This window comes from Tigriopus californicus, chromosome 1 (genome assembly GCF_007210705.1).
Source record: "Tigriopus californicus strain San Diego chromosome 1, Tcal_SD_v2.1, whole genome shotgun sequence".
In the NCBI taxonomy this organism is placed as follows: domain Eukaryota; kingdom Metazoa; phylum Arthropoda; class Copepoda; order Harpacticoida; family Harpacticidae; genus Tigriopus; species Tigriopus californicus.
Window position 1 is genome coordinate 5299779 of NC_081440.1, and position 17808 is coordinate 5317586.

The 17808-nt window shown below is 40.4% G+C and overlaps 1 protein-coding gene and 1 non-coding gene across 7 annotated transcripts; both read left to right on the forward strand.

Moving 5' to 3' along the window:
* Positions 1-1153: 1153 nt before the first annotated feature.
* On the forward strand, positions 1154-10170 carry LOC131881216 (uncharacterized). 6 transcript variants are annotated; one of them, XM_059228029.1, is made up of 5 exons: positions 1154-1267; positions 3512-4204; positions 8238-8561; positions 8627-8858; positions 9114-10170. In XM_059228029.1, exons 3-5 carry the CDS (start codon positions 8262-8264, stop codon positions 9260-9262), a joined length of 681 nt encoding a protein of 226 aa, XP_059084012.1. In that variant the 5' UTR covers positions 1154-1267; positions 3512-4204; positions 8238-8261; the 3' UTR covers positions 9263-10170. The 6 variants fall into 6 exon arrangements, with proteins under 6 accessions (XP_059084012.1, XP_059084038.1, XP_059084021.1 ...); XM_059228055.1 differs by lacking the exons at positions 1154-1267; positions 3512-4204 and adding an exon at positions 6277-6403; XM_059228038.1 differs by lacking the exons at positions 1154-1267; positions 3512-4204 and adding an exon at positions 7878-8039.
* Positions 10171-17392: 7222 nt separating this feature from the next.
* Trnag-ucc (transfer RNA glycine (anticodon UCC)) lies at positions 17393-17464 on the forward strand. Its single transcript has one exon. It is a non-coding gene; the product is annotated as a tRNA-Gly (tRNA).
* The last annotated feature ends 344 nt before the right edge of the window (positions 17465-17808 follow it).

Below are 17808 nucleotides of genomic sequence, written 5' to 3' on the forward strand. Positions count from 1 at the left end.
TGTACTGTCTCGGCTTTTGCCTTATTTTCGCTAAAAAGAGGGTGACATTATCAGCACTCACAGGCCCAAGTTCTGCCCAGATCGATCAACTGTTAGAGTATGACTGGTCTGAAAGAAAAACAGTGTTTCCATTCACTACAAATGCTGAGTAGCACCTCATCATTTAATTAGTTCGTCATGATCTATAATTGTAAGTTTTACATTTCATAGCAAATTTCAAGAATTTTATTTTCGTGAAACCCTATAAGTGTCAAACATAATCTCAAATACACCGACTGCCAAATCAATCTATGATGAAGTGATTAACTTTGACTTGGACCAAGAGGCTTGTCTGTTACAAAATTGCAGCTTAAGAATTAATGTTGCAATCTGAATACACTCGAACTTTCATACCTTTGCCTAAAAAGAAGACCTGCCAACAGCAATAATGAAAATTATCAATAATAACCCATCTGTGATGTCTCACATCGATACAAAATATTTGTTAATTAAGTGCTACTTACTCAATTTTTCTCCCAATAGAGTGCAGAATAAGGAGAGCTCTTTTAGTCTGCCCAGGGCTAAGGAAAAATGAAATAAAAACATGTCCGTGATAAATGTTTTTTTTTACTTAATTAGCTTATTTTCCCGGTTTTTTCGAAACAGATAAAGTAATCCCAAGTACTATTAAAGTGAAAGGTTATATGTCAACTACTTTTCCTGTCAATCATTATCTATTATTTGGCCTGCCAACGAATTTGAATTGGCTGACTAACTAGTGCTTGAATTTAGAATTGATTTGGGATGCTATTTAAAAGAATCTGTCCAAATCTGACTTGAAAGATGCTACAGGATCAACAACAACACATACGTGTTCCCAACGAATATGAGATGAAAAGTTAATGAATAACAAGTAAAAAACATCTTTGGAAATTAGCATGTAATTTTGCAGTATTTAGGTCACATTATCCAATTTCAATCCTAACTCCAGTTTCAACGGCAAACTTGGGCACATTGCGAGTCTTGAATTGGGCTTTCCGTTTTCCAAAATGTTCCTTGGACTGCTTTGAGAGGCACCTTGTGAAACCAGAAGCAGACGCCCAAAAATCTAATGCGATCACGGCTTGAAATGACAAACTATTTTCATCAAAATCTGGATTGACGTTTTCCTTCTGTACTGTGATTATTTTGATATTTCCTACGAAACATAAAATGGAAACACTAGGGTGGAATCTTGTGCAGTCTGATCTTCATTTCAAGTCTCCAAGGTCGAAACGGGGTTCACAGGGTGAGAAATATATATTTTTTCTCGGCTTTAATAGCCTTGCAATTGACCTAAATAGCATGTAAAGTTTTGTCTCTATCCTATGATTACTAATCTGGGAGGCTCAAAAGGACCCGAAAAGTCAATTCTGTAAAACGTTAATCTGGCAATTATCCTGTTTTGTGGCAAATACATTAGCCCAAAGGTTGCAGTTTATCCTAGAAAAACGCCCATTGATCCATTTAGACTAAAGTTTCTTATTTGTTGAACAAAAAGAAGCAAGTTTATTAAGATACCATAGTGTTGGTGCCTAGCGCACTCTGCTGGCAAAACGTTGCGATAAGGCCATTAAAGAAACGTACTGGTGTCGAGAATAATCATAGATCTGGGAAAAACCGGAGCCAAAACCGGCCTTCTTTCGCTCTCTAAGGGTAATTGGAGAAGGTTGTTGATTTGCGTTGCCGTTCTCGATCGAATCGAGACCTTTCCTAGGCACAGTAGTTTGTTCATAAATGTTCGTTTATGTCCGTAGAACAAGAAAACAAAAGGCTTGCACGCCATCCATGCATGCACTTCTAACACTTGCGAATTGACCGTGTCATGTATTTAGGTATTCGATTCGAGTTTGCTCGAAACTTTGACACAGAGAGCAAGCCTTGAATATTTGCTCCGAGCCCGTTATCTTATTTACCAAGTACCTCCATTGAATTCGAGAATTCGAGAACAAATTGGGGGCCTCTGAGTTATTGTGGTGTAATCAAATAAGGGTCGAGTTTGCATTGATCCCCTCTTATGGCACAAAGCCATTCTATTCCCAAAAGCTATGTACATCTTTGGAGAGGGGCTCTTTCCTCCTCCAAATGCTATCCACAAAGGCATTAAAGATGGCAATGCTGCAATTGGCTAACAGCTGTCCTAAGGTTGCTGCCCTGAGAGCTTGGCAACCCAATCTTGCCCTCCAACAGCTTGAGTTCACGATCCTTCAATAACATTGTTGCTTTTGTCCATCATGCATGCACTCACTCGCCCGTCTCACACAAAGAAGACACACAATCGAACTTCCTCGCTCTCTGAACCTCGTGTTCATGCCTTATGCTCGTGGTTGCTTCTAATAAATAAACCATGGGAGTGCCATGGGGAACATGGGCTAGCTAGATAGCCATATAGTAGACCGAGGACCTGATTGAGAGAAATGTCACATAATTTTGATGTTTTCAGGTTATTTGGCGTTTTACCTCTTTTTCGAACTAATTCAATGACTTTTGGTCGGATTTGAATTTTGTTTTGTTGCCATTTGGCGATTTAAAAACAAAAATACTTATGAAGTGTCACTAATTTCTTAAGAATGCAGTTCAAATGCTAAAGATAAAAATGCTAAAAATGTACTTGGAACAATTCATTGTTAAAATGTTACAATACTTTTCAATTATTTAGGATGTTTCCAAACTGAAATCTTCTGAATGATTTTACGTAACATTTAAGGTATCAATATTTTTTCGAATTTTCAGGCCATGTACCTTAGCTGCCAAATATAAACAAAAGAGTTTGTATAATGTGTAACTCATCGTCCAAATTACATTTGCATCTTGATTCTAATCCACGATTATACATCAAAAAGCATTTTTTGGAACCCAGTTGAATGCTTAGGACATGATAGGGTATTCATATTCTTTAATTGAAAATTTTACCTTGACATCATTTTGACTTCAATGAATGAGTCAAAAAAAATATTTATTGATGATAGCCGATAAGCAAGCAAGGTGATGAAGCTATTTGCTCTTTTGAAGTTCTGATAACGGGCACTTACTGGTGATGAATTTCTGATTCACTCTCTCATGTTTCATTTGTTCACATTTTTGTTTCAATGTGGATGCTGATACGAAATTATTGCGAGAAAATTCGATGGGCAAATAAAAGATAAGTTAACGGCCCATTTGCACCCATCGACTTTTTTTTAATTTTTTTTTTAATTCGTGAGCAAGACGCGTTGCAAAGCACTTAAATATGAAGCAAATAAGAACGTCGAGTAACTGTTGAGTCAACAAAAATGATATAACCAAGTGAGCTGGGGGCATTCATGGGAAAGTCATAAGGGAAACTTTTATCTCAAGTGTGAAACAAAGACTTTTCAACATAGAGTCATATACACCTATGGGAAGAACCCAATTCGTTGGACAATCGTTGTCCCTTAAACCCCCAACAAACCCATTCTCGTATGTTCCCAACTTGACCCTCATATCATTCTCACTCTTTCTTTTTTGTTTTTAGGTTCTTCTACCTCTTGTTCGTCTTACTTCGAATCTGGAATAACCCCATTGTCCCACAGTGGAATCTGGATCCAGGAAAACACTCGCTTTCTGCTCCAACACCGTGTCCGTGTTGGCGAATCAAAACGAGCAGTCCTTAGTGTCTTTCCTGCCTCCCAATTCTGAGTTCCACCAGAAGCAGTAGAAGTAAGCTGTAAGGCTAAGAACAAGCTACATACAAGCCAGAAGCTCTGCCTGGACCCGCTCTCTCGTCACCCGGATCTGTCGACAACGTCCACGACGACTACGACGACCCGGACCGCTCAGCAGCTCGGAAATCGTCTCAGCTGAGAGAACTTTTTCAAGGCTAACGTTCCAAAAACTGGGTGACCCGTCACGGGAGAGGTTTGCCTGGAAGATAGTAGAGAAGAAGCCAGCCCCGCCGAAGCCTTAGACAAAGGAGACCGAGAAGTTGGACTGGGGGCTGACGAACCTCGTCAGCCAGTTCCTTTTTATCTCCTTGTGAAGCAGTTGGGTGCGAAGTTGTGCTAGCATTGGTTGGTTCAACTGAAGCTGGATAAGATCACTGTTCTGACGAACCAGAAATTACTCAGTGGTCCCATCAAAAGTGCTAAGAGTGTTGGGAGAACCTCATTTTCGTCGATATCGACCCCATCCCTTGTTTAAGTGAGGCTTTAGGATCCTTAGAATCCAGGTAAGTGGTTACTAATACCCTGACCATCCCCCCCCCCATCCACTCGTGTTCCCAGTTGTGGAAGCCCCGATAAGAGCAGCTTTACCTGGCTTGTCATACATAGGTGGCCGTTCTGTCGTCACGACGTGCTTTGGTTTACCTGTCTTGATTCACACTCGCTCACCAGAAGCATTGTTGGGAAACAACAATAGTTGAGAGTAAAAATGTGTCATATCTCAACCATTAGTGAGTGTGGTTCTGCTCCCTGGTTGCCACAGCAGAGCTTGGAAACTCACCCATGCCGTAATGTCCTTCAAATTGCTTTGCTAGCTAACTTAAATTCAAATGTAGGATCAAAATTGCAGTACGAAAAGATCCAGGCTCTTTTACCGTATAATGAAGGCTTTTCATCGCACACACACACACATGTGCATCTGCATTACTAGATAGAGAGAACAGTCACATATGTGGATCATAAGGATTCTTGTTCACTTGCTCCTGGTGGGTCGGAACTAATTTTGTTATCAAAGTTTTGTGCGCTTGAATATTTCGCTTGGTGGGGAGCTGGATACTTTGAAAACATTTTGTGTGCTGGGATCAATCCGTCCAGCACATTCTTAGTACCAGAAACTGGAATGACGTGTTTTCCAGCCTCAATCGACTTATGCATCGAGTATTTGTCCAACGCAGATGAGCACGGCCACTCGGTAAAACCTTGTATGCGCTGACGTCACGTAAGAGGCCTCGAAAAAGTACTGCTAAGCAGGCCTTAGGCCTTGGAGCTTGGCTTGAAGGGCAAAACCTCCAAGGGCGGGTGAGAGAAAGAAAGACACACGCACGAGCCAATACTCAATTCTGAAGCTTGACGTTTTCGTACGTATTCTCGAGTACGTACCTACCCCCTCAAAGGAATTTGCGCACCGCCTCTTCTCCTTCTCTCGCAGAACTCTCCCAGAATTGGCTAGTATGAACAGACCTGACCAGAAAAAAGCAGTTTGAGCGACGTTTGTACGGTCACATTGCAAGTCTGTGGTAATTTGAAGACCACATTCTGCGATGTTGTGCACGGCGTCTAACTCTCATAATTGAGTCGCAATTTCTTGCAACTGATTCATTGCACATACGCCTTCTTTTCAAGATGGCACTTGACCATCTCACGGGAGCAAACCGCATTGGATTTGGTCCTGGTTGTCTATGCGATATCATATCCAACGCACCCTTGCGCATCAGAGGGAGATCTTGCTTGAAGGACTCCTCCTTGACAATGAAGGTGAAGCCACGTTTGTCTTGCACTGCTGCTGCCAATACCTCAAATGAGTCGGTGGTCTTAGTTTTAAGACTGATAGCAGTGAAAGTTGGTTACGGCTCATCTCACTATGGGAAAAGAAATGAACAAGTTGATGTTCAGTTTCAAAAGACAGGAAAAAACGGACATCAGATGATTGGTAAACACTGTCTGATCATTAACGTCAGTGAATTTTTTATACGTTTGTCATACATAAACTTTAAATTACTAAAGATAGTGAGGCAAAAACTGATAGCAGATTGAGATGTAGTGAAAAATAGCACTCCTTTTAAATGCCTGCCACCAAGATGAGAAGTATGTTTGGTGCAACTCCTAATCACAACATCCTGTTAAGGGTTGGGGGCCATTTGGTCGCCATTTGATGGATGATATTTAAAGACTGTAAACAAGTTTTCACGAGCCTAGCTAGTGCTTCACTGATTCAGTCATTGGGAACGAGGGTTCAAACGTGCAAGCAGGCCTTAGCTCGGTACTCAAGTAATTCTCGAACTTCAAAAGGCCAAATGACCCGAGGAACACTCACGGGAAATTTCCGGGTTGAGAACCGTGAGCAGTTCAACATTCTTCAATGTGTTTTACTTTCTTGTAAGAGCATGCGTGTTTGGCTGTCCGTTGTGAATCGCTGTTTGCCCTAGATTTTTCCAGCCAATTATTGAGAATTGAGCGGTTGCTAGGTTGAAGATCCAATTCATTGTTGTGGATTGTTTCGGAAGGAGTTGCTATTCCGTTAATCTGATGCGGACAGTGTCCTCCAGAGTTTGACACTGACTCTTCACTTCAGAGACGCGTTTCTTAAAAGACATTTGGAACCACAGCGCGTTCACAAAGTTCAGTCTATTTCTTGACGTCGACCCAAACTGTCATGAATTTTTATATTCGTCAGTAAAAAGTTTGAGTTAATATTTTGGAGCAAGGTAAGAGATTCAAATGTCACCATAAATAGCCACGTGTCTTGCCCCCCAATAACTCTTGAAGTAAAATAACAAGTTGACCTGCTTGATATATTTATGAGTACTAGACTAATCAATAGATCAAGAGCATTAGCTCACGTGACAATAAATGATAAATGAGGGCGAAAATTTGATGCGAACACCAATGTCTTCTCTAATGGGTCTGCTATACAATATATTTTGGGGCCTTCAAGAAACTAAAAATGTATGATTCGTTACCAACAAAAGTAGCTATAGTATAAAGGTAACCATCTTCACAAGGATAATATGCTTGAAAAAACAAACTCAAAAATATTTCTTTTGACAAATATCATCAATACCACGCTTGTAGTTAATGTCCGTGAAGTTAGATATGTCCTTCACATGCTAAGGTTAACATTGGTCTTTGGTACGACTCGTTCAATTGACAGTTTGGGTCATCGTGATGATTGGTTCCACAAGAACACTCTCTGTTAGACTTCCCTCCAAAACTGAATGCATATGATTGCTGATATTATTATGACGTTATGAAAGATATTTAATGAGGCAAACAAAACGATTTACCCCTCCAAATGAGATGTAAAGATGGCCGATGACTTCATCACTTTGTCCATTTCACCACGTGTGATAAAACGTGTTCAGATTCTGCTCTACCATGCTCATTTAGTGAATTCGAAGGTCTTTGAATATTGCTGAGGCGTTGAAAAAAAAACCAATTTTGAGAATTTGTACTCATTAGCTAATGAAGCAAGTCAATTTCTGGCCTGATGTGTAATTTTTCGTCTCTATTAGGTCGATGCGAATGAGCACTACTCCAAAAGTAAAGTCGTTCGTTCGATTTGTTTATTAGAACTTGCAATAAATGCTCTGCATATGGAGTTAAATGTACTAGTCGTAACATCAGGTTCTTCCCTATTGCCTCAAGCGCGATATACTCAATGTCCTTGAAACAGTAATTTGGGCATGGCTGAATTCGATCGTGAATCCGCCTTACCAAGTAGATCACAGACCGAAGTTACAAATTGTTTGTCATCAATGGCATATTGATCGGATATATGTCATCAATTGAATGTATGTTAAGGGCCCGGTAGTAGAAACGAGTGTTCCAAGAGAGGATCCCATCCCTCAAAACGGGCACAACAGCGTGTGATGTTGAGTTTGGTTTCCTCGCAGCAGTAACAGCTGATGCTCCTAACGCCGTTTCTGAGAAGTAGGAGGAGGAGGAGGAGGAGGAGGATCGCAGAAATCGCAATGACGTTCGTTCTTAGTGAGGGGCAGCGGCTAGGGAAAGGCGCAGCTGTTGTGGCCACCGCAGCTTGCTTTTGTCAAGACTGGGCTGAATGAGGAGGAAAGCTGTTGAGGTGGCCATGTTGGCCAACTGGGACTGGGAGTTGTACTCGTTGTACTGCTCTGAAGCATTCTCTGCTTTTGCTGGATAGAGTGGAGCTATAGAGGAGTCCAGGTTATTCTTTATGCTCTCTCCGAGCAGCAAGAAGTGAGCAAAGCTTGGCATTGGCTTTACTGCTTAGACTGTTCACGAGCAAGTCTATGACAAAAAGTTTTCACTGTGCCCCTCTGGTAAAGACAACGCTTGTTTCATCTGGGCTCCCAAGATTGATTTGTAAGTGAAGTTGAATCTATTTCCTAAGAAGCTGTATGGCGTCAAATTTCAGTGGGAAAAGTGTGAAGGAAGTCTTGGACACTGGGGTAGAGTAAGTCGTCCTCTTGCAAACGAACTAGCTGCCGTAGCTCTCTCTAATGAGGACGATAAAACAAGATTTGAAAGGCTATCTATAACTCTGCACCATTTCTCTTGTAGACGGTCGCCAACCTCTCAGTCATCATGGACCAGGAATCGAATCAGATGGAACAGCAGTCTGTGCAATGTCGCAACGGATGCGGCTTCTACGGAAATGCGGGCAGTGAAGGTTATTGCTCTGTGTGCTACAAAGAGGTGATTAAGAAGAAGCAGCAACCACCAACGAATATGCCTTCATCATTGGCACCCACACATGGCACGATGGCCTCTCTTTCCATTGACGAAGCCTGTTCCATAAGCCCAACCGCCTCTAGTCCATTGAAATCCACTTCCCTCAACACGGCTTCCCCCACAGTTCTGATACCGCCCTCTCAAATGGAAAAGGTAAGCCTCGATAATGACCAAATATGAAGGCAATGATACACGGAACTCAACTTTATATCCTCTAGATCAAGATCCACTTGTTTAACAATGATCAATCCTTCTTACAGAGGGAGTCAGAGACCGACATGAGCGGCTCTTCAGCCTTGTTGGGCGGTTCCCCTCTCCCCTCTGATATCAACGCTGTCGCGGCTTCACCCAGCTCCTCCTCCCCTTCAGAAGACGCCGATAGTGGGGCCAAGGATGGTAAAAAGAAGAAGAATCGTTGTGGATGTTGTAAAAAGAAAGTGGGTCTAACAGGTAAGCAAGCTATCTAAATTGAGTCACATGTACCATTTCCACATGACAATAGAACGTTGGTGTTAGTCTTGTCTAAGCCATGAGCTTTTGCAACGGCTAAGAAGCCTCTGGGCTTCCCTCCCCACCTGACCAATTAAGGCTTAGTAAAGTAGGAAGTCGAATCATAGCAACCTCTTCTGGCATTCCATGTAGAGCAGGAACTAATGAGAACATTTTTGCTGAATATTCTCTAAATCTATCTACTCTTTGTTTCAGGATTCACTTGTCGTTGTGGAGGACTGTTCTGCTCAATACACCGATACAGTGATAAGCACGATTGTCCTTTCGACTACAAGGAGCTGGGTGCTGAGGAAATCAGAAAGAGCAATCCTATGGTGGTAGCCAAGAAGATCCAAAAGATCTAGGGACAATTTTAGAATACTAAACACAAAACCTACGAGCAATGTTGTGTGGCAAGAAGAAAAAAAACAAGAAAATAGTAGAAGAATCGTCAGTGACCGGATATCTCGAACACGAATGGATGCCCAACAAAGTAACCGTTAGAGAAGAAAATCTTCAACAACAATGACCCCAACCATCCCTCGGCAGCACCTTTGTTTTTTCATAATGATGAAAATTTGTCATTTTTTTGCGACTGCTTTCACCATGTGTGTTTGACAAACTTTCAGAAATAGAAAAAGACTCGCGTTGTGGCTCTATTAACTCTCAACATTCACGTTGTTGCCCGTTAATTTGGATGGCGGATCAAATTCCCATCGAAAGACCTGCCAGCTCGCTGATCCATGGCCAAGGAAAACGGGTCGTCGAGAAATCTAGGTCTGTCTTCAAAATCAATGCCAACATAACTGTCTCAACATCCGCAATCCCCCGCAACAATTACGAAAACGATCCCTTGAACGGAGGGTTCCCCAATTGAGAGACTTTGTGATCAGTGTTTATCCCCGCGGGTTCAGATATCGTTCGTTGCCGTGTCGCCGCCAGTTTCCTCCGCTTCCAAACCATCTCGTTTGTCTGCTGCAATCAAAGTTCATTCTCATTCGTAACCCTGAAATCAACCATACCGTCCTTCCGTCAATGACTATCTGGAGCAATCCTGCCTTATCCGAAGGAGTTGGAGTTCAGCTGCTTGGAAACGTGTTCCATATCTTGTGCGTGTGTGTATAGATCGAAGAGGCAACGGAAATGGACAACCATCGGTCTGGAGAACGAACTGGAAGTCGAACGGCACGATTAACCCATCTCGACTTGCTCGAATAGTGTTGAGTTTTCGTTCACTTTGTGTGTGTGTAAATATAGCATATACCTTATGATAGATTATGTTATACACTCCTTGCTCTTCCTGCTTTTACCTCTCCTCCCTTAGTCCCACATCATACTCGCCCTACTTGATTCTTCGTGGCTTTGAAATTCGAATCGATTTCCTCTTCACTTTTTGCTGCCGTTTAGTCCTCAAAATATGTTTGACACTGACTCTTATCCTCAATTACCTCACCTCAGCCAACATCCTAAGATAACGCAAACGCAGATTCTTTGATAAACGCGCGCAAGAATGAGTTTCCTCTCCCAATTTTTGGCAACAACTTCAAAACATGTCTTAAACACTGAAAGAAATAGAGTTTCTTTACCTTCCCGAACACTGATCACTTGGACGAACAGATGTACGCATGTCGCAAAAAATTGTCCCTGTCTAAAGGGATCGAATCATATCTTCTCGAGATTTGTAAGTTTGGATTTCAAATTTGTTTTTGTCCTTGATTAAGAAAAACGACACCTTGGAAAGCAATCCTTGCCCTTGCATTGATGTAAAATTACTTTCATTCGACACGAGGATCAATTGGCTTAGTAGTTAAACGAACTATTCGCCATGCCTTTGAAGTAATATCACCACAATTTTTACTCTCATCCGACAAAAATAGACAAGATTCATCCCAAAAACGATCTTAGCATCCAAACTCGTTACGCTGTAATAGATGAGAACGACTGTAAAAAGCCAGCTTGGTCCCTGGCTCAAATCGTGATGAACGATGAGCCATTTAACATGCAAACTACTATTACATCTAAATCTGCTACACCTGAAAGAGTTGTAATCTGCTTGGAAAATGTTAGTGTAAAATTTCTCACAACTTTTTCTTGTTGCCAACAATAAACATTTCATTGTTTACTAAAATACAAAAAACATGCATATTTCTTCACTAATCTAGAGGGAGTAATCGCAACTTGTGGGTACCTACGTATTAAAAGTGCCAAAGTTATTTCATTCCTGCCAAGGATTGGAAACTGAAAGACTCCCAATCCTGAGCTCCGTTAATCTGGAGAAAAAAGTAAAGAAGATAACTGCTATTTGGGAAATGGGGTGTCCTTGTCACAAAAGCTCACAAGTCTTGGCTTGCACCAGGCTTGATTTTTCTCTGAGCTATGAGACCCTGATCTATCCTGCATAAACGCACAGCATTGTTCCCAATGCTACCCTTGAATCCATGGAAGTATTTCGTTCTTCAAAAGCCCAATGTAGGTGTCTATATTGGCTTTAACACACTCGGGTACGACCTCAAGGGGGGGGTCCTCAGTACCAATAACACCCGCAAAAATCATGATATGGGGCCAAATGTTGGCAAACAAACTATTTTAGACTATTTGGGAATGTCTTCAACGCTGCAGGTGTACAGGCTATCATATTGGCGGTCCCATGCTGGCTGAACAGTTCTTTTTCTTTCATAAGTCGAACTTTTTGCAGAGCTTGGATCAATAACAAGCATTTTTTTTTAATTTATTGTCCTCGTTGAGACCTCTTGGCTTATGGTGGCCTCAAAAATCTTGCCTTCCAACATACTTGCAGAGCTTCATGTTCGAGTCAAAGTTGATCAGCCTTCTGAGGCTGGTTTCTGCAATATGGAACTCGCTGCACATCTGTCTGGCTTCTGTTATTCTTGAATAGTCTCCCTATGCTCCACAAAATATGATCTACGTTTTGCACTTCAGAGGGCGCTTTGTAAGCCAGCCTCTACCAAATAAAGAGCAGATTGGGCTGATTCCTCTTTATTGAATTATAATGAGTTTGTGTTGCTTTTGGCTAATTCTATCAAAATCTTATTAATAATTAATGACCCGGTCACATAATGACCGGAAAAGAAATTGCTTTCAAGGCAAGGCAAGAGCAGTTTATTTAGCAATCTACCGTGCCTCTTCCCGTTTTCTTTGGGCAGTGTGACGATGCAAATAAGGGACCTCCGTCCCCTTTGGGATTGAAAATGAGTTAACTCTTGAGATAAAATACTGGGAAAAGAGCAGAGACCAGGAAGAAGATGTCTCCATTTTGTTTTGAAAATAAGAAAAATGACATGACAATCAGTACACACAGCGGAGCGTGAGGAAATAAAAATTGGCTCAGGGAGTATTCATAAAGGGAAAAAAAGAAAACCACATTCCGTCTTCAGGACCCATCATATTGGACATTTGCCTTCAGTCTTTTCTTGAAAACCTTGTTGGTGCATATATAATCCGGGATATCTGAGTAATTAAAGAGGTGTGGGAAAACATAACCAGGGAGAGCTTTCATCCACTCTTCACTACACTTTGGCTCATAAAGCCATAAACGACGCCTATTGTGAGGAGAGTCGTCCTTTTGATCCTATATTTATCCGCTTCCCTTATACCCTCCCCCAACATCAGTACCTTTTGTACATGGCTTAAAATCTTGATCTTTCTCAGATCTTCTATTTTGAGCACCTTGAATTTGTGGAATAAAGGGCTCGTGTGTTCCCTCCAATGGGCTTTTGCAATCCAACGCACAACTCTCTTCTGAATTTTGACTAATTTGTCAATGGGGTACCCCCGCGTGGTTTCGTGAGCGCAAATTTTGAAATGCGACAGTACTAAACTGTAACCAGTCGCATTTCAAAATGTGCGTTCACGAAACTATCTGATACTCGCAGTAGGTGCAACTAGGTAAAAATCGCATCTCAAAATATGCACTCACAAAACCATGTGGGGGTGCCCCATTGTCTTTGCTTCTCCAAAGAATTCCAACCCGTAGTCAAATACACTTTGGACAAGTGAATTGTACATTAGCAGCTTCATTTTTGTTGGAAGATGTTTTCCATGGTGGCTAAAATTAAGTAAAGTTTGCTTTAATCTATTTTCTACATTGGTGATATAGAATGTCTAAGACAATTCATCGTCCAGCCAAAGCCCAAGGAATTTTGTGGCTTTTTCAGGAAACCATCTGCCAATTCTCTCACTCGAAATTGTAACCCCCACAACCTAGATTGAAGATTGATCTCTGCTTTGTGCGATTATATACTAAAAATTTACTTTTCGCGACATTTGATGTAAGTCTGTTTCTGTTAAACCAGAGATGGAGTTCCTCCAACCACTCATTAGCCTCCTGTTTGACCTCTCTTGCATTGCCTCCAAAATGCTGTAGCGTTGTGTCATCAGCATACATGGTAAAATTAAAGCCAGTACAATTTGGCATATTGTTAACATAAACCAAGAAAAGCAACGGACCTAAAATGCTCCCATGGGGTACACTGCATTTGAGGCCTTGAGGCCTTAACAAAATGCTACCAATTTGTACTAGTTGTGAGCGATTTGATAAATAGTCTTCAAACCATTGAAGAGTCCAATTCTTGACCCCATAGGCTTGCAGTTTGAATAATAATACCTCGTGATCCACGCAATCAAAAGCTTTTTTATATCAAGAAATATGGAGACTCCGAACTTAAAATGTTTATGTTTTAATATATTATGTAGATAGTTTCTTAGGGCATGGTTTGCACTTATTTCAGGGCAAAAGCCTTACTGTATACTTGACAGGTGCTTGTCGAAGTACACTAGAAATTGCTTAGAAACAACCTTTTCCACAACTTTGGAGCAAGCTGACACTAAACTTATTGGCCGATAATTTTCCACCTGATCTTTTTGCCCCCCTTTGTGGAGCGCTATTACCTTCCCTTTCTTCCAGCCACACGCTGTCTTAGAGTAAGCCAAGGAAATATTGACGAGTATAGTAAGGGGCTTACTTATGATCCCGTTTATTTTCCTTAACAAATTGTTTGAGACACCGTCACACCTGAGCTTTTTATGCACTTGAATTTTTTGATTATATTGAAGACTTCCAACTCACTCGCTTCTGAAAACTCAAAATCTGTTTCAGTTTTTGTAATATTCTTTACGGCTTCCTCTGGAATACTTTTGAATTTTTGATTCAGAGATTGTCCAATCATACAGAAGAACGTATTCAAGCTCTCAGCAATAGCTTTGTGAGACGTTACCGTTCCATTCTGAGTTTGGATAACACTAGGATAGCCCCCGTTTCCTTTTGTTGGTTTATTTAAGACTTCATTTAATCCCTTCCATGCATTTTTAGTATTTCCCCAGTTCTGTAACGCAATGTCTTTGAAATAAGTTAACTTAGCCTCCAAAACCAATTTGTAATATTGTCTTGCATACTGTTTGTATCGTAATTTGCCCTTCTCGCTTGCCTTTTTTGAGTTTTTGAATCAACAATCCTTTCTTACTGTGAACTTCATTAAGCCATTAGTCATCCACGGATTAATTTTGACGCAATTATTCCTCACCCTAAATTCCCTCAAGGGACAAGCTGCATCAAAATCTTCATTGAAATTGATTTTGAATTTACTGAACGCCTCCTCCGCCGCCAAATCGATAAAATCCCATACCCTTTCCTGGAGCAATTTGCGGAGTTTATCAGTATTCTTATCTGAAAAGGATCTGCCGCAGATTTTATCATTCTTTTTTGATTGACAGAGTTCAGACCCGTGTGAAATATCAATGAAAGGAGCCCAGTGGTCTGCGACATCACAGACCAGCGTACCAACTTCCAATAGAACTTTTGCATTTGTTAATATGTTATCAATACGTGATGAATTAATTACTTTTTTCGGACCTTCATCAGTTTGTATAATTTATTCCTGGACTCTGGTTGGGCAATGAACCTTCATTATTCTGGCATTATTTTAGCATCAGTTAGTGCTTGGGCAAATCTGAGTGCGTTTGAGTCTTTTAATCAGAAATGGAAAATTCGGCAAGACTCGGTATTTTATAAAGGAATCGAGTCCCGATTCTTCAAAATATAATCTCATTTCTTCTGAGCGTTCTTTTGTTGAACTTGAGCAAAGCAAAATTGTCGAATCAAAGAGTTACGAGTCTGTTTAAAAGTTGGAGAATCAAAGGACTCCAGCATTAACATATTCGCGTTGAAATTAACATTTTCTGGATTGGTTTTGTTTTAGCGAATATTACAGAGTTCTCTCTATCCATTGTTGCCTTCGAAATTACTTATTGTTTTAAAACTACTTTTTTTTTGGTTGGGGGTGCTAGGGTCGGAGGGTGCACCTCGCCCGGCCAGCGAAGCCAGCCATCGCATCATCCAAGTCCAAATTCCGTTATAGATAAACGTTTATAAAGCTTTATTCGTAAGAAATGCTCTCTGTTTGCTTCAACAGCAGCCCTGAGTCGTTTGCTGAAAGATTCGCACGAGGCAATCGGCAACTGTATCTATCGACCAAAAAAACTGGTCACCCTGATCCAAAGCCGAACTGGTGTTAAAACGTGAAAGTACAAATATATTGGACAAAAATGCCGAGTGAAGTGAAATAATTTGAAGTTGACAAAATATTTTTGTGTTAATGGTGGCCAGAAACCTCCAAGGCCTCGTTGAAAATGAACCAAGGTTGTGGTGACTTCTATGGAGAACGAAAGAGAACCAGGCATTTCAAGATATTGGATTTGCAAACTCAGTTATTCATAGAGGAATTTTCAGCACATTGAATAGAGCCCTTTGCCTACTCTAATGGCTCATTTACACGAGATATATTTGGACACAAGATTTGACGAACAATTCAGGAACTGTTAGACATCTGAAAAGTTCATTTTTTTGCATCATGACTTTGTCTGAGCTCTTTATGGCCGGCCCTTTGGTAGCTAACCTTTTGCTGGCGCTAAACCTTGTGGGGAGCGACACATGTATCTTGAAAAACAAGGCATTTAAGACAATAATAATAATAGTAATAATGATTTATTTTTTTTGTTCACCGATAGAAGTCTTGAATGGATTCAAGGCACAAAAACGTGATTACACAATCACTCGAGAGTAAATCTGATCAGAAATTGAGTTTGAACTTGCTGATTGAAGATACCCAGGTATCAAGGGTTGGGGTCTGGAATGGTTTAGAGGAAGTTATCCAGGTCTTCTTTGAATTTGGGAAGGGGATTTTTACCAACATATATGACCCGCAGCGAGGTGGGCAGTTTGTTGAAGAGTTGAAAGAAATGAGTGGCGCATGATTGATAGCCACATTCTTCTTATACCCCACGCGGCATATTTAACTTCACAAATTTGAATTTAGATTTTAATGATGATTTGTCGTCATTAAGATTAGGCTTAGTCAGGGCTAATTTATAAATCAAGACAATGTTTTGACATATAAACTTTTTTTAAATAGTATGAACGGCATCATTGTAAAAGTGGTTTGTCCCTGTTAGGCACATCGTAAATCCTGGACAATTTTTCATGTATGAAAAGGATGACTTCCTTTCCACTCTTTATTTCATTGAGTAAGAACTTGAATCGGGCAAATCTTGTAATTTTTCAAAACCATATACATTACAATGAGTCAAGGTTCCTCGCGATAAAGATAAAGGTGAGGATTTGTAGAACCGTGCTTGATAGTCATTGATGAAGGTGAATGTTAAATTACTTACTTGAAAATATTATTGAACTGCTTGTTATTTCTTTGTTGTTGAATAAGCAGTTTTTTTTTACTTTACAAAAGATGGTTCAAACAATTTTTTATGTATGAAATAGCCAATTGTTAGCCGAGCTATGGGACAAACAGTTACGCACGATTCGATTTTGAAGGTTTTATTTGCATTTGTATTTTTAGTATCAACCAAATACGTTCTTTAAAATCGAAATTTGTTATTAGATGTGGAGCTGAGTCGGCAGTCAATCTATCAGATGAAAAAAACATTCGTTATGATCACGATTTTTTATAGGCTTCATCGTTGCCGCTTTTTTCGGTTGTCTTGCGTGAGGCTTGTGTGAGAGCTAATTATTATGAAGACTTCCTTGATTTTGCGATGTTTTATGGTTTCATTCTCCGACCTACCGGTGAAGTTTTTGTTTATAATCCATGACGATTGATTATCAGACAAAAAAATGTCAATTTGGCAAAATGACTAGTTTGTGTCATTTCGTGTTAAGCCTTAACAAAGTTGAACCTTATTACAACTATCATGTGTGGGTGGAAGACAAAGTGGGCAGATTCATGTGAGTAGGGTGGGACTGTTGGTTTTAATTCATGAAAAAAATAGCCAATGCGACTTTTTTTCATTTGATACTTTTTTCAAGCCCAAAATTAGCTTTGTTTTGCTACAAAATATCTTTGCCTGTCAGCATATTTACTACTCTCGTAGCATCAAATTAGGGCTGAGCAATGAGATGTTGATGGAAACAAGAAATCAGTATTGTTATTTTAAATACCAAAAAAATCTCTAAGGTGTACATGTAAGCGATGGTGGTATAGTGGTGAGCATAGCTGCCTTCCAAGCAGTTGACCCGGGTTCGATTCCCGGCCATCGCAGGGATTCTTTTGTCATGCACACTCATGGTCTAGATGAAGCACTTTCAGCTTTTTCTATATTTTATTGAACATGTTCCTAATGATTGCTAATTGCTTTCGCTTTCCAGCGGTAGGATCAGAGATAGTTATGCAGTTTTTCAATCTTAGAATTTTACTTTGCTTGCAATTGTAAGTCAATGGCAATTAAAGTTCGACAGGTTTTTGGCCCTTGCTGGCGTTGAATGAAAAAAAAAATCTTTATGTGAATGAATACTCAAGCCCATATGTGGTCAGTAGAAAGGATTCGACTTCGTTCCGATATGTTCTGGTCTTCGGGTGCAAAAATCCAACTCGCAGGATTCATC

Bases quoted from the DNA above. Each gene is read 5' to 3' on its own strand.
- LOC131881216 (XM_059228012.1), top strand. From the start codon at position 8,075: ATGGCGTCAAATTTCAGTGGGAAAAGTGTGAAGGAAGTCTTGGACACT. The intron at 8,126-8,237 runs GTAGAGTAAGTC...TTTCTCTTGTAG, and splicing joins AGGAAGTCTTGGACACTGGG to ACGGTCGCCAACCTCTCAGT. The intron at 8,562-8,626 runs GTAAGCCTCGAT...TATATCCTCTAG, and splicing joins CGCCCTCTCAAATGGAAAAG to ATCAAGATCCACTTGTTTAA.